General features: G+C 39.3%; 1 protein-coding gene and 1 long non-coding RNA gene across 7 annotated transcripts in view; one reads left to right on the top strand and one right to left on the bottom strand.

The window, feature by feature from the left end:
• LOC124866147 overlaps positions 1-2,755 on the bottom strand; it is a 77,118-nt gene extending 74,363 nt beyond the window's left edge. The window contains exon 1 of the long non-coding RNA XR_007037735.1: positions 2,638-2,755. This is a non-coding gene — a long non-coding RNA (uncharacterized LOC124866147). The remainder of the gene's footprint in view (positions 1-2,637) is intronic.
• rgs19 (regulator of G protein signaling 19) overlaps positions 1-14,562 on the top strand; it is a 38,101-nt gene that overhangs the window by 12,946 nt on the left and 10,593 nt on the right. For 2 of the 6 annotated variants that reach the window (XM_047361803.1, XM_047361812.1), the window contains exons 2-3: positions 634-744; positions 13,181-13,353. In XM_047361803.1, the coding sequence (XP_047217759.1) occupies positions 730-744; positions 13,181-13,353 (188 nt within the window). In that variant the 5' untranslated portion in view covers positions 634-729. Of the gene's footprint in view, positions 1-615; positions 745-2,722; positions 2,848-13,180; positions 13,354-14,562 lie in introns of those variants that run through there. The other 4 variants (XM_047361792.1, XM_047361799.1, XM_047361807.1 and 1 more) reach the window with 3 other exon arrangements.

Here is a 14,562-nt window from a genome sequence, read left to right as displayed (position 1 = left end):
TATGATTATTTCAACTTTGTTTATTAAGCCTGATGCTGGTGCTCTTATTGAATGTATTGTCTGAAGTTTAGGGATTTATTTAACTAGTACTGGAAACACAGCCTTGTTTAGGAGTGTGTATTTAAGATGAATTGGTTTCATTGAAGTAAAAGTAAAGTGCTGAACCAGCTTCTATTTTTTTCAAGGTTTGTTTGAATTTTAATGTTTTATATTAAAGGTAAATTATTATGTTTTATTGAACATTGAAGAGTTCAAGGTCAGATTTGGGACACACATTCACTGAAGCATTCTTCTCTTCTCTTGTTTCTCTCTCTCTGTGTGTGTGTGTGTGTGTGTGTGTGTGTGTGTGTGTCTGTGCTGTGCTGGTGTTCATGCTCTTATCATCTCCATTGGGATTTTGGTCCATGTGGCTGCTATATATGCTGCTGTGTGTGTGTGCTCGCTCTTACGTGTGGAGTGCTTTTTTTAAATCATTTTTAAAAATTATTTGTACAATAAATTTGCATTGTGTGCGCTTGTGTTGGAAATTTTGCGTGAATGCATGTCTGCGGACCCATTTGTGCGTTCTTCTGCCCGTGTGTTCACGCTTGTGTGTGTGTGTGTGTGTGTGTGTGGGTGTGTGTGTGTGTTAAGGAGAGGTGCAAGGAAGAAGGGGGGATGGCATGCATGTGTCCAGCCTGCTAACATCCCTGACGACTCACACGCTAACAGACTGCCCACCCTCACGGCATGGCGGATGTACTGGTAAATCTACTGCACCTCTTTCTCTTTTCTTGTTCCTGTTTTCATCAAATGAGTTCTTTGTGAAACTTCAATGGCTTTCAACACCCATGAAAACAAAGTTTGCATAGCTACTTTCTGTACTTTTCTCTCAGTTTTTTTCTTTTATTGTTACAAAAGACAATCACATTAAAAAGCCATGACTATATGGGCCCATCACTGACACCTAATATTTAGCTAGGTCTGTTTTTTGCTGCTGGAGCAGCTCTGATCACACAAAGAATTGACTCCATCTATAATAGATATTCTACCAACTTTAGACAATAAATGTCACAAAATGTGATCAGTTTCAGATTCCTTAAGTATAAGGAGCCGCAACGAATGTCCTCCATGGATCATTCATCCTGGTTTCACCCCTGGTTTCACATCTTTCCAGTGTGAAACCAGTGCTGTTACTTGAGTTGGTAATCCAGTAATCGCTGGTCATAATGACAACCAGAGGTTAAAAATACAGCTGCTTGTTTTTAATTAGCTTTGCTCAGAGCTGTTTCACTTTTCTAGGGATATGAGCTCAGTTGAATTGGGTTTATATGGCAAGCCTTAAGTGCATATAATGGTGTTACACTGTGCGTATTTATTCTGTTTCCTTGACATCAGATTTCCTTTTTGCCTGCTTGTTTGCAGGAGCGAAGAGCTGCATTATTTTAGGAAGACAAGTAATTGTGATTTCATTGTTTTATAACATCACAATACTTATTGTCAGCCTAGATATTTTGTTTAAATCTATATCAAATATGTGCATCAAGGGAAGTGAAAGTTTATTCAACTAACCCGATAGTTTATTGGCTTTCAGAGAATTAATGCACGTCCTTTGACGTATAATAACCAACTAAACATTGCATGCAAGCAGTCCTTTGCGACACACATTGATACTGTGATTGTGAATTGATACATTTTGCAGCTCTTACCAAATATAACAAATTTCATTAAATGCATTATCCTGCATCACCAAACACTTAATAAATGCTGCTAGTTTCTTATAAAGCACCATATAATGTATACATTGTGACACCAATTGAATAACATGATTTTAAGCTGTTCAGAGCTTGGTAATGTACATTTTAATACATTTTAATACATGTTCATTTAATTGTTCATTTGGTAGGAAGTCCCAGTGAAGCTGTGGGTTCCACAGTTTGTGTTGAATATCAGCTTATGATAAAAATCTTTGCACTTTTTAGCAGATTTGTAAAAATACTTGCATAACTTCATTTATTTCTAGTGTTGTCATTTGGATTTTCTGTCAGTACTTTTTTCAGCTTGTTCAGCACAGGGGATGTGGCTTTTATTTACATATTTCTTCAGTAAAGCATCTTTCAGTGGGGGATTTAGAGGGATATAAAATTTTAAATAAAAACTTTTTTCATCAGCTTCAAATACTCCCCCACCAGCAGCTTAAGATTTTCAGTGGTTAAAAGATGTAGACTATAGGGTATCCACTTACACTTCCTATTATTTTGAGCCAGTTTTAGGGGTAATTCACATGAAACTTACCAACTGGTCATATTTGTTGAAAACCTTTCCTACGTGTTGCATGGATTTCAGAGCTTTTCCTTAGCATGAAGATATGAGAGATTATTCATTTTTCCGTGAATGTGAAAGACACTAACGTTAACAAGTCTAGACTGGACTCAGCTCCAACGATGTCCAAGTTCAGAGCAACCTGGAATGTTGATGCAGATTTGAGTTTTTTTTTTTTTTGGCTGATTTGCTTTTATTAATGCAAACAAAACTTAACTGAGCCCACATCATGTTGGCTGATGGGGTTGGATATGTGTGGGTGTGTGTTTCTGTGGACACCCAGTCTGATTCATCAAGTTTCATGAAAAAACCAAGAAGCACTGTGTGTCACAATACCTCTGTTTCCTGCCTCGGTGTCTCCATCCCTCCCCATCTTTTCCTGTTGCTTTGGGCCGCCTCCCGTCTCTTCCTTCTCTGCTGAAGGAAAGGCATGTCGCCTGACAGAATCAGCGCTGGTTAAAGAGCAGACAACATAAAAAGAGAGACCTGTTTGTTCTGTCATTCAGTAAACCCTCGTTGGCCCAGGCTTGAATCATCTCGTCTCTGGTGAGCTTTGCCTCTGAATAGTTTTCATGTTCAGCGACTACTGTCCCAAATAAGACCGTTTTTGACCTTATAGCTCAACAGATAATGAGTTGGTACGCTCCTGTAGTAGAAAATTGTGCTGTCTGTTAGTAGCTTCGTTAGTTTACTTTAGCTCAGAACTCTTCTGTAATTAATTGTAGAAATTCTCATCTGGCTTTTTTTTTTTTTTTTTACCAAAGTCTAGTTTTTGAGAAACAGTTTTTTGCAGGACATGCAGTCTAGCGTTTAATGGCTGATACAATCAGAATTACACCACACATGCAACATATCAGGCATGTTCGATCAGCTACTGTCTGATTCTTTTTGCTTATCCTTCGTGGGCCACTTGGGTCACAGCTTTTAAAACGTTCCAAAGATGCAGTTTGGTTTTCTTCAAAAATCTAAAATATGATGGGTTGTCCATGACAACACAGAGTGTTTACTTTCTGGGTTATTAATGTTAAAGCTGATGGTTCCTTCCAGGAAATGGCCACCAGATTGTGTAACCTCAACTTCCACATCACCAAATGGCATGCGTTAGCTCTATTTGGTTGAAATGCATCTTTTTTTAGCTTGACAGTTTTTTTTTGTTTTTGCTATATCACCTCTTGTATTTGAAATGGAATCAAAGAGCTTGTGTTGGCCTGAGTGCTCTGGCTTTGTAGCTGTAGTCTAGAGGGGACTGTGTGCATGTTGCCCCATGTTAAAGTCTGATAAGTTTGAATGCAGGTGTGAGAAGTTGCCGCTTAATTGCATGCATTTAGTCAAAGAGAGCATGTGTTTAAACACACTTCTCCTTAAAAGGACTGGAGATGAATTTGGACGCTGATATGGTTTGTTGGCGCAGCCCTTTGGTGAAAAACATCAAGTCTGTCACCTCGGTGCACCGTTAAGCTGGATTTATAGAACCACTTACTGCTTCAGCGTGTGACTGCTGTAAAGTGGGAGTGTGAAAGCGAGGGGTCTGTGGGACATTTTCAGAGAACAGTGTAGAAGACAGATCAAGCAGAAAAGCAGTGCAGTGTGAGTGTGTTAATGGGACATCAGCAGAACTCTGTCAGAGCCCAACATGTCAGGGCGAGAGGTTGGAGAAGCCTCATTCCTTCTACAACCATTTATTCCTCTGAGCTTCACCACATTTGGCTCTGACTAACATACCTGTAGTCTTTGAAAAAAAATATGAGACAAGAAACGTGAAATTCTAAGGGAAGCAGAATACAATAATCCTGTGTAGCAGTAACTGGCTACTTTAAATGGCTTTTATGTTCAGAAGAGAACAGTGCAACATCTGCTTATAAAAACCATAAAATCATTCATTGTTTTGGGACAACAGCTTTTGTTTTGAGAATGATGCTGCATTTTGGAGAAACGAATAATTTAACTTGTGAAGGTTATAAACTTCAGTTGGACAACTAAAGTGAGCAGGGAGGGGAAAAGTGTTTTGAGTCAAAAGATCAAAAGGAAAGCTTAGTTCTTGGTACAACAGTTTGATTGTAAAAACTCTTTAAGATGTTCACTTGCCAACATCCAGTCAGCTTGGTAAAACAAGAGCAAGAAAAATAACTACAATGTTTAAGACATTTTCTATATTACCAACAATGGCTGCACATTATGTATGAATAGCAATTGCAGGAAAATTAGTGTGTGAAATTAGAGCATTGCAAAAGCAAGTTTGGATGTAGATTTGGTAGTTTTTGGTAGGCTGTTATATTTTCCACACATTCCTGCTCTGTACACCTGCACTCCATTTGGCCATTTGGATGGACTTCCACCGCCCCACCTGCCCACACCAAAGTCACTGCCATATTTAACATAAATAAACTCAATCACATTTTCTCCTAATGTTGTAAGACACTATTTGCAAACTTTATTTCTGATTTCAAAAAGTGTCAAAGCATTATTTGTTAACAGCTGATTCTCTAAAATGTGAAGGTAACAGAAAATGTACTTGTCATAGCTAGGTCCGAGGAAACTACAGGGAAAGGTTTGTCTTATTGTCTTATTGATGGAGAAGCACCGATCAGACAGTCATTGGATTTTCTTGCTCAGGACTATAACACCTACAGCCTAATTCATGTCAATTTTAAGAAAATAACAAATGTAACAAACATTTACAATAAAACCTAAATGTATCTGATTTTTACTAAATACAAAGATATGAAAGAAAATCATGTTAGTTGATGCATTGACACACCAAAAAAGTTGGAGATTTCAGTTTTTAAACATTTAACAGGAGGAGAAAAAGTCTGATCCTGACCGGAGTTGTTGATCAAGGACCAGCTTCAGTTACTAAATGATTAATGGTTGTGTTAAGATGTTTGCATGAATGTGTGAATATTTTAAACCACTGTAACACAAATCTACCTAGAGGTATCAATAAAGTAACCTTAAACTCTGGAGCGGTTTGTTTATGGTGTGAACGTGATCCGACCTCGATCCAACACCGCTAGCAGGTGTTCTACACCTTCTTGTAGCCAGGTTTGTGTTGCATTAAAGCAATTTAAATTATGTTTAACCTGAAACATGTTTTAAGTTCAGTGTCCACTGATATTTGGGTACTTCCATTTTCTATAGATCATTAGTAAAAGCCTATGCACTGTTAGCTTTTTTGTGAACAGCACACAAGTATGTTTGTTGTGGATGAAAAACCATAATCCTTCTTGAGCTATTTGAATGTATGAAAGAATACAAATATTTTTCTCTTAACTCCTACAGTTGTTTTCATCTGTGATTGTGAGCCTACATACACACGGACAGTCTGTGGACTGTTGGTGATGAGGTGGAGAGATTATCGACCTGTAATCTCTCAGATTAAACTGAAAATAAGCGCTTCATTACTTGAAGCCTGCTGTTAGCTGCAGCTGTGTGTGGAATGTGTGTGAGCTGGTGGATGGATGGACACGCTGTACAAAAAAAGGCTCCGACTGTCAGTCTCTCTCTTCATTTAAATTTCATATTGCTTTATTGGCGTGGTATGACTCCATCTGTGCTGCCAAAGCACGGAGGAACAGGGGGCATACCAGTTCAACAGCACTAAGGTGATTGCTGTTTAGCCATCCATCCACTTATCCATCCATTTATCTATTCATCCATCTATCTATCTATCCATTCATTCATTCATCCATCCATTTATCCATCCATCCATTCATTCATCCATCCATTTATCCATCCATCCATCCATGTATCCATCCATTTATCCATCCATCCTTCCGTCTGTCTGTCCATCCATCTGTTTATCTATCATCTATCCATCCACTTATCCATCCATTTATTTATTCATCCATCTATCCATTCATTCATCCATTCATCCATCCATTCATTCATCCATCCATCCATCCATGTATCCATCTTTGTATCCATCCATCCCTGTATCCATCCATCCTTCTGTCTGTCGTCTATCCATCCATCCATTTATCTATTCATCCATTCATTCATTCATCCATCTATCCATCTTTCCATCCATCCATTTATCTATTCATCCATCCATCCATCCATCCATCCGTTACTTCTGTTGTTTTTGCATGCTCCATATCTAAAGACTGAGGACAGTAGAAAAGTTTGCATTTATACTTTTGAAACTGGCTAAAAAACGAGTAATATGGAGGACACTTTCAGATCCTGTTCTGGAACAAAGGGTTCTCTGTTCTCTCTCGTAGGTTTATTGTTTGCCTTACAGTCAGAATATTTCCCATAGGGATTTAACTGTGTATCATTTGCAAACAAATAGGGACTGCAAACAAACAAAAATGACAGACAAAATGAGGGTGCCCTCAGATTCTCCCATCAAGTCTATTTGTAGACACTGTAAATGCTGGTGTGTGTCTCTTCCTTACATGACATGTTTTCATTTGATGCAAACAACGCAGATGAATTTGGTTTGATCTGATGCTGCCTGATCCATTTCTGTTAAATGTCTTTTTATTTTTTGTTTTATGGCGCTGTTGTCTGTAAATAATTGTCGACACTGCTGAACCATAAATCCGGCATTAGATGCTCAAATTATGCCTGAACCTGCAGGTCTTATGGTTTAAAATGTCTTGTAAATCAGTTGCTGCTGATGTACTTGATGCATTAGTTTTTAGCTTTCTAATGAAAACACCACCTAACATGCTGCAAGTTCACAAGTTGGGCCCAACCCCTAGTTTACTGACAGATCCCAGCATTCCATAGACATTGCATGAATACAAGATGCTAAAATGAACTTAAGCTAAAGTAGCATTTTTATTTGTCCAGACAACACAAGCCTTTCTCCTTTCATGTGGATCAATGACCCCGGACATTCACAGTCCAGCAGTTTCTTGGTTTTAGATGATGAATGAGAAATAATCAAAGTTTGGCATTATTAGTGGCTAACGGTTAGCCAGTTGTGTTAAGCTCAAAGTCTCTGCCTCCGTGTCTTTGTTTCTTTGTCTACCAGAAGGAGGTGGAGGATTTTAAACCCTCTGATGCTTCTTCCTGTGTTGTCGGGTTGCTTCTTAAACAGCCTTTATTGATTTACTCTGCCAACGCAACAGGGCAACTCAAGAACTATTTTCTTTCTTAATTCAATATAAATTCATGTCAAGCTTATACAGGCCCCTTCATATTTGGGTCTCATAGTTCTAACATACTTATTTTACAAGTCATGCTAAGAGAATCTGCATAAAGCTTGATGAAACAGATTTCACTTATGGGACAAATACTTTGTTTTATTAGTATGACATGTCAAAGTGCTTCCTTTTATTTCCCGCCCTCTACCAGGTGCATTTATAGGCTGATCTTCCAGAGTTGTCAGAAGGGCTGCTTAATTATGAAAAATATATTAATGTAATTTAAAATGATGGACTGTGGGAAAATAAGGCATTTTATTTCATTTGCAGAACAGCAAATCATGCAGAAATAAACAAAACTTTAACAATCGTCAATGAAAAATTGCAACTGGAATTTATTGGAATTAATAAAGAAATGTAATTTTATTTAATTTGTTGGTTACAACTAATAATTAATAACACAATATGATTTTAAAATAGCTGCTAAAAAGATCCTATTGATATTTTTACATTATGGCACGATATATTTCATAAATCCCAGTCACTTTCTATGTCTTGTTTGCACAATGATGTCTCTGCTTGGAATCACAACCAAAATGTTCAGTTGTTTTCATTTGGACTTCTTCCATGTATAAAATGGTGTCGTCTACGACTAGATGCTTCATACCGACCACACATCACTTCATACCCGCGGGAGAACGATTCAGCGCTTCTTCTCACCACTTTCTGCCATCTTCTCCTTTCAAAAGAAGACCGCACTCATGAGGTTTAGCTTTGAAAATGAATTAGTAGCAATTAGTTGCATAGCCCTACTTATCAGTGGCTGTATTATTGTGGCTGGCCTGTGCATGTGTTCACCTGCATCCTGTAGAGATTTCAGGGGACAGAAAAGTCAGAATGACATCATTAGAAGATCAGCTGGGTTTCTACTCACAAGACGCAGCTGTCTTTCTTTTTCCTTACAGGTAGGCTATGTTTTTAATTAAGTCATTATCTTTCCTTTTAGTTACCTTTTGGTGCTCACATTATCTCAAAGTCATTTAAATGTCATCCAATGTAATCAGATTAATACAGCAACCCAGATCCCATTAAATACACGCGCACTAAAAAGCCACATGGAGTAAAAGAGGAAGTGATCCATCTACTTACATTAGATTTTATTTCTTTCATTTTTCTTTTCTGGTTTGCCATTCTTTATCTAGTTTTTGTTTCTCTTTATTGTTTTCATCCCAATGTGTTTTTCATGTTGTTGTCTTTTTATTTAGTTCTCTTTCTGTTATTTAAAACCTTGTAATCAATGTTTCCATGATCAGTCACTCTTACAGAGATAAGTTCATCCTCTTTTTGTCCAGTCTTGCCCTCATTCGGACACTCACTGACAAACACACACACACTCTCACACACACACTTCCACACATACACAAGGGCAGCAATATATTTCTGAGTTATATAAGATGGGGTGGGTGATAACTGAAGGTAAGGGAGTGTCCTATCTTTTCTCTGACATATCAGGTAAACTGTGTGTGTGTGTGTGTGTGTGTGTGTGTACCTAAACATGACTGATTATGTTTGACTTTATGCCGGTCTGTGTGTGTTTCTGCAGTAAGTAAACTGACACAGACGCTACATCTGTCAGCAGCTCTACCGTTGGTGGTCTTGTTTTAAATGGAAACTAAAAAGAAAACTCTCACCTGTTTCTCTTGTGCAGTGTTATGATACCGACCTTGATTCCCTGTTTTTATTTGTTTTCACAATGGCTGCACAGTACAGGCGTTTCCCTATCTACTTGTAGTAGGTGTTCGTTTGAATTCAAACACCCAGATACACACTGACTGCTGGACATCAAGTAGACGTTTTTCCTTCATGCTTCGAAGAGCAAAGTTATAAAACATTGAAGCTACTTGTGACAAGAGGATGTCCCCGCTTGTAGACTTTACGCTCCAGAGTTACTCAGTTTTTCTGGTTATGTTTTATTGATTTGGGCTCTTTAACCCATATTACATAGGGTATTCGCTTACATGCTGCAGTTAAAACCAACTTTCATCATACACTGGTGCTTAAACGGTCATGGTGAAAAGTAAGTACACCCCGTTTAACTTCCAGTGTTTTAAAGTAAAGGACATAGTAAGAAATGTTATATCGTCGTCACAACGTTTAAAAAATTTTTAAATCTTACCGCAAATATCCAGAAATACAAAGAGGTTGAGGTTTAGCCTTTCATGTCTTTTGCAATCTCTTGATCAATAATGACAAGGAGCCTGGGTCCTGTAGCTGCAGAACGAGCCCAAATCATCAACCCTTCCATGAGCTGACCCCACTCCCACACTGAGCCATTAAACGGGACTGATCCCAAACGCAGGAGCAAATCTATGTGTGCAAATCTCAACAAACCACAGCAGTGTTGAGGGAATGAAGAGTGGGCTAAAATCCATCCATGGTGTTGTGGAATAGTTATGTAGTTTCTCCTTACAAGCTTACTAATAAAGATGGTTCTTTAAGCTGTATATGATGGATTTAAAGTTGAAAGCAGATACTGGTTCCTGTGCCAGTGGATTTTATAACCTGAAGTAGCAACATCCCAACCAGACTGACGGTTTCTGGTTTTTTGACTTTTTCATGTGGAGTTTGTTCTGAACCTTTAGGTCGTATTGCGCTTATTTTCAAATATTGTTGTTTCACTTCTATAAAATAAAACTTGGATGTTTTTTTATTTAGCTTGGGATACCTGACACCTTTCTGGAAGTCTTCTGTACTTCTGCACAATGGCTCCCACTGACTGCAGCTGTGTGTGGTTCTGTCTTAACCATTTGGCAAAGAGATCAATGTTTGCTGATAGAAACCATGGAGTAAAACTCTGGTATGTTACAGAGAAGTTTACCTTGTCCTTGTGTAATGCAGTTTATATGCATTTGGCAAAGGATGCACAATTATATCACCAACATCATGCTGTCCAACCTGAGATCAATTCTATCCTGTTTTTTAACAAATATTTTTAATGATACTGAACAAAACCAACTGAGTCCATATTCCAAAATCCATCTGTATGCATTAGGATCTGTGTGTGTGTTTGCATGTGTGATCACAGCTCAATCACATGATGCATCACATTGCCTAGTCTGTTTCCATACCCACTCTCTTTCACTTCCTCTGTGTTACATCACGTCTCTGTTTCTCTCATTTGTTTCTCCAGTCCTGTTTGTAAAATCTCCTGTTTCCTTGTTCCTCTTTTAGACTCGTCTTCTTGCTAACACCTTCTCTCTTATCTCTGTGTGTTACCCTCACTCTTTACTGACCCTCTTCTTTTTAATCGCAGTATCTCTTCCCTCCCAATCCAAAAACTAGTGACTGTTTACAAAATGAGAGAAGCAAAACTTAAACTTAATTGTGGTTTAATCTTAAATGGTGTTATTTCAATGCGTTTTTAGGTTATTTTGGTTTGAAACTAAAGTCATTATAGATGAGCAGCTTTACATGCTTCAAACCTTTTAAAGCTGGTTAAATTGCTAAGAACTGCCTTTAAGTCATGTAGTTGTGATTTTGATTCTTTACCACAGACAGATCTCCATTTCTCTTGCAGACAGCTTTTCTTTCCCCTGCATTCTATGTTCCCATGTTCATTATTTTATTTAGCAGTGCTTTTTTTCTGAATCATTTTGTGGGCATGGGTCTTACACATCTTTTAAACTTCTAGCTCCTTTGTTTTGTCTCCAAAGATTGTTGGATGTCCCAGTCTAGAGGAGCGATGTCAAACTCCGGATCTCAGGGGTCGTTGTCCTGCTACTATTAGATGTCGGTCTGCTTCAACACACCTAAATAAATCATTTGATCATTAGTAGGACGATGTAGAACTTGACTGAATGCAAGAAGCTAATTCAGCCATTTGAGTCAGGTGTTAAGCTAGTTTAGGTGCTAGTATTAAAGTGTTGCCTCATATCGTTTTTAGCTGAACGTTATGTTGTTTTTAACTCGCTGGTGTTGTTGACACAAGATCATTTTAGCCAAAAAAAGGCTCCATTAAATTTATTTGCGTTTATTATCGCCAGAATACTCTAAAAAAGTTGCAAATGATTTAAAATGACAGTTTGAATTCAGGATATTTCAGGGTCTGTCTCATTTATCTGTTTTAGATCATTAAACACATTTTGTTGTCAGATAAAAATAACAAGAGTAAGGGGTTATGTAAAAAAGTAATTGTCGCAGCCAGGCCTGATCACTCCCAGACCTGTACAATATAGAAATCAGTTAAATAGAACCTGTCTGACAGCATGAGGTAGGCTAATAGATGTCACAAAGCAACATATCATTCCCCAATCTAAAGCAATTCAAGAACACATACAAAAACAAAGTCATTTTTAGTTGTGGCACTTGATGGTAGTAGTTGCCACCAAGAGAGGCACAGCCAGTAATTTGGTTTAGGAGGGGATTTCTTTTTTCACACAGAGCCAGGTTAGTTTGGACAAGATTGTTTGAAAACTACATTTTGTACTTTGTACTTATCTTTGTCTGATTACAAATGTGCTTTTGTTGTTTAATGATCTGTAACATTTAAGTGTGAGACAAAATTCAAAAACAGCACAGTAGCATGTCCAGGAAGAAAACCAAGACATGCCTTTCTCCAACAACATTCACCAGGTTGTCATGGGGCTCTCAAGGTTTTCTCAGGTCAGAGAAGGAAAATCTACCCTCCAGAGTTGTGGGTCTGTCCCAGGGTCTACTCCCAGTGGGATATTCTTGGAAATACTCCACAGGGAGGCATCCATGGGGCAGTCTTATCACAGGAAAGACATACTTCGGCTGACATGGGCTCCACTCTGAGGATTCCATCTTTGTCAGGTTGACAACCGTGGCCTCAAACTTGGAAGTGCTGACTCTCACCCTGACTTATTTACGCTTTACTTAGAACTGCTGTAGTGCCTACTGAAGCTCATGATTTGAAAATACCAACAGATTCACATCATCTGCAAAATAACCAAAACAAAACCAGAGGTTCCCAAACCTTGCAGATCTTGTTCACACCTCCCCCAAGAGATCCTGTACATGGAAACCACAAGTCTAGTTCCGATGTTGCAAAAGGCCTTGCTTGTGCAGCTCAACAAACCTGCCATGTTTAAAGACACAAAGCCTTTTTGCCTTTGCCCTCGGAGGGTCATGACAGGGTGACTGACTGACAGAAAATAACAGGAAGGACATATTTCTCTGACAGAGTTTGACTTTTAAGACTTTTAATGAATCTAGCCGCCTGTTTTTTCACAGTCTTTGCACAGGAAGGAGGCAGAGAGAGAATAGTTTAAGAGATTCAGCAAAGGTCCTGATGTCGCAGTTGCAGCTCAAATGGCTACAGTGAAGACCAATAGCCTCCTTATATGTGGCACATGCTCTACCAGATTTGGATTTTTAAGGCGTAGTCTTAAACGTTTGATCAGCCAATTTGAGCTTGAATTAATTTTTTAATAATTTGTTTACTCTGTTGGATTTATCTGTTGCTTTTTCTTTATGCACACTGAACCTCTACTTACAACCACCTGCACAAAATGTGAATATTAGTTTTTTTCTTTCTTAGTCTGCTTCGATCAGACGTATGTTTAAATAGACTCTTGTATAGTGTACCATTCAGTGGTCTTTGAAGTAAAAATAAAAGAGGAAACTTGTGGAAATGTGTTTAAAACAACTTTTTGTTTGAGTTCATATTTTAATTTTAGTCAGCTGAATGCTGGGTATAAAATTGTTTTCCTAAAATGTTGCCGTAGTAGAGGTGAAAATCACAGTGGATCTCTGTCTCTGTACAGTACACGGGTCCGATCCCAGCCGAGCGAGGAGGTGAGCTGGCCATGGGGGGAGGTTGTAGCGAGACCTCAGCTCTGAGCGGGGCAGGAGAGGCCCGGGGCTTGACCACTACCCAGAATTCCCAGCGGCCTAATGCCTGCTGCTTTTGCTGGTGCTGCTGTTGCAGCTGTTCATGGTAAGAAACAAGCACACACAACTACACACAAGCCAACATGTACTTGTGTCATAAAACACTGAGGTAGGAGAGAGATACTGTGAAGAAAAACTGCCAAATCATTGGTGAAATATGCTCATCAGCAGTGTGGCGGTAACTTTAGCGGTATCTGTCAGCAGGATCAAGAATCTGCACTTTCAGGCAATATTTCAGTTAAAGAAGTTGTTCTTTCAGAAACCTAGTTGTCAGATTTGGAAAAAACGGATTCAGTTTTATTCCCTGTTGATTAGATTATCATAACGCCATTTTTGCAGCAAGTGCAAAACAAAATCTTCATGAAGTTTATTTTAAGAGGTACTCTGGCTGCAGTTCTCTAGTCCAGTTCCCATTTTGGGTTTTTCAAGAACTAGACTTACTAGCATGCAGATTTATAGTGGCATGTTAGTGGTAACAATAAAAAAATAAAATCTGTATCAACAATGTTACCTAAGACTGGAGACAGCTGTCTCCAGTCTTCACAGACATTTTTAACACCTCACTGGAGACATGTCATGTGCCAGCCTGCTTCAAGTCCTCCACCATCGTCCCTGTTCCCAAGAAGCCAAGGACCACAGGGCTTAATGACTTCAGACCCGTCGCCCTGACCTCTGTGGTGATGAAGTCCTTTGAGCGCCTTGTGCTCTCACACCTAAAAGACATCACCGACCCCCTCCTGGACCCCCTGCAGTTTGCCTACAGAGCCAACAGGTCTGTAGATGATGCAGTCAACCTAGCCCTTCACTTCATCCTCCGGCACCTGGACTCCACAGGAACCTATGCCAGGATCCTGTTTGTGGATTTCAGCTCTGCCTTCAACACCATCGTCCCAGTTCTGCTACAGGAGAAGCTCTCCCAGCTGAGTGTGCCCGACTCCATCTGCAGGTGGATCACTGACTTCCTGTCTGACAGGAAGCAGCGCGTGAGGCTGGGGAAGCACGTCTCTGACTCCCTGACCATCAGCACCGGTTCCCCCCATGGCTGTGTTCTCTCTCCTCTGCTCTTCTCCTTGTACACCAACAGCTGCACCTCCAGTCACCAGTCTGTCAAGCTTCTGAAGTTTGCAGACGACACCACCCTGATCGGACTCATCTCTGATGGTGACGAGTCTGCGTACAGATGGGAGGTGGACCATCTGTTGGACTGGTGCAGCCAGAACAACCTTGAGCTCAACGCTCTAAAGACAGTGGAAAT

Source organism: Girardinichthys multiradiatus, chromosome 1 (genome assembly GCF_021462225.1).
Source record: "Girardinichthys multiradiatus isolate DD_20200921_A chromosome 1, DD_fGirMul_XY1, whole genome shotgun sequence".
NCBI lineage: Eukaryota > Metazoa > Chordata > Actinopteri > Cyprinodontiformes > Goodeidae > Girardinichthys > Girardinichthys multiradiatus.
The sequence above is the reverse complement of the archived record's forward strand: the minus strand, read 5'-3'. Positions and strand labels throughout refer to the sequence as shown.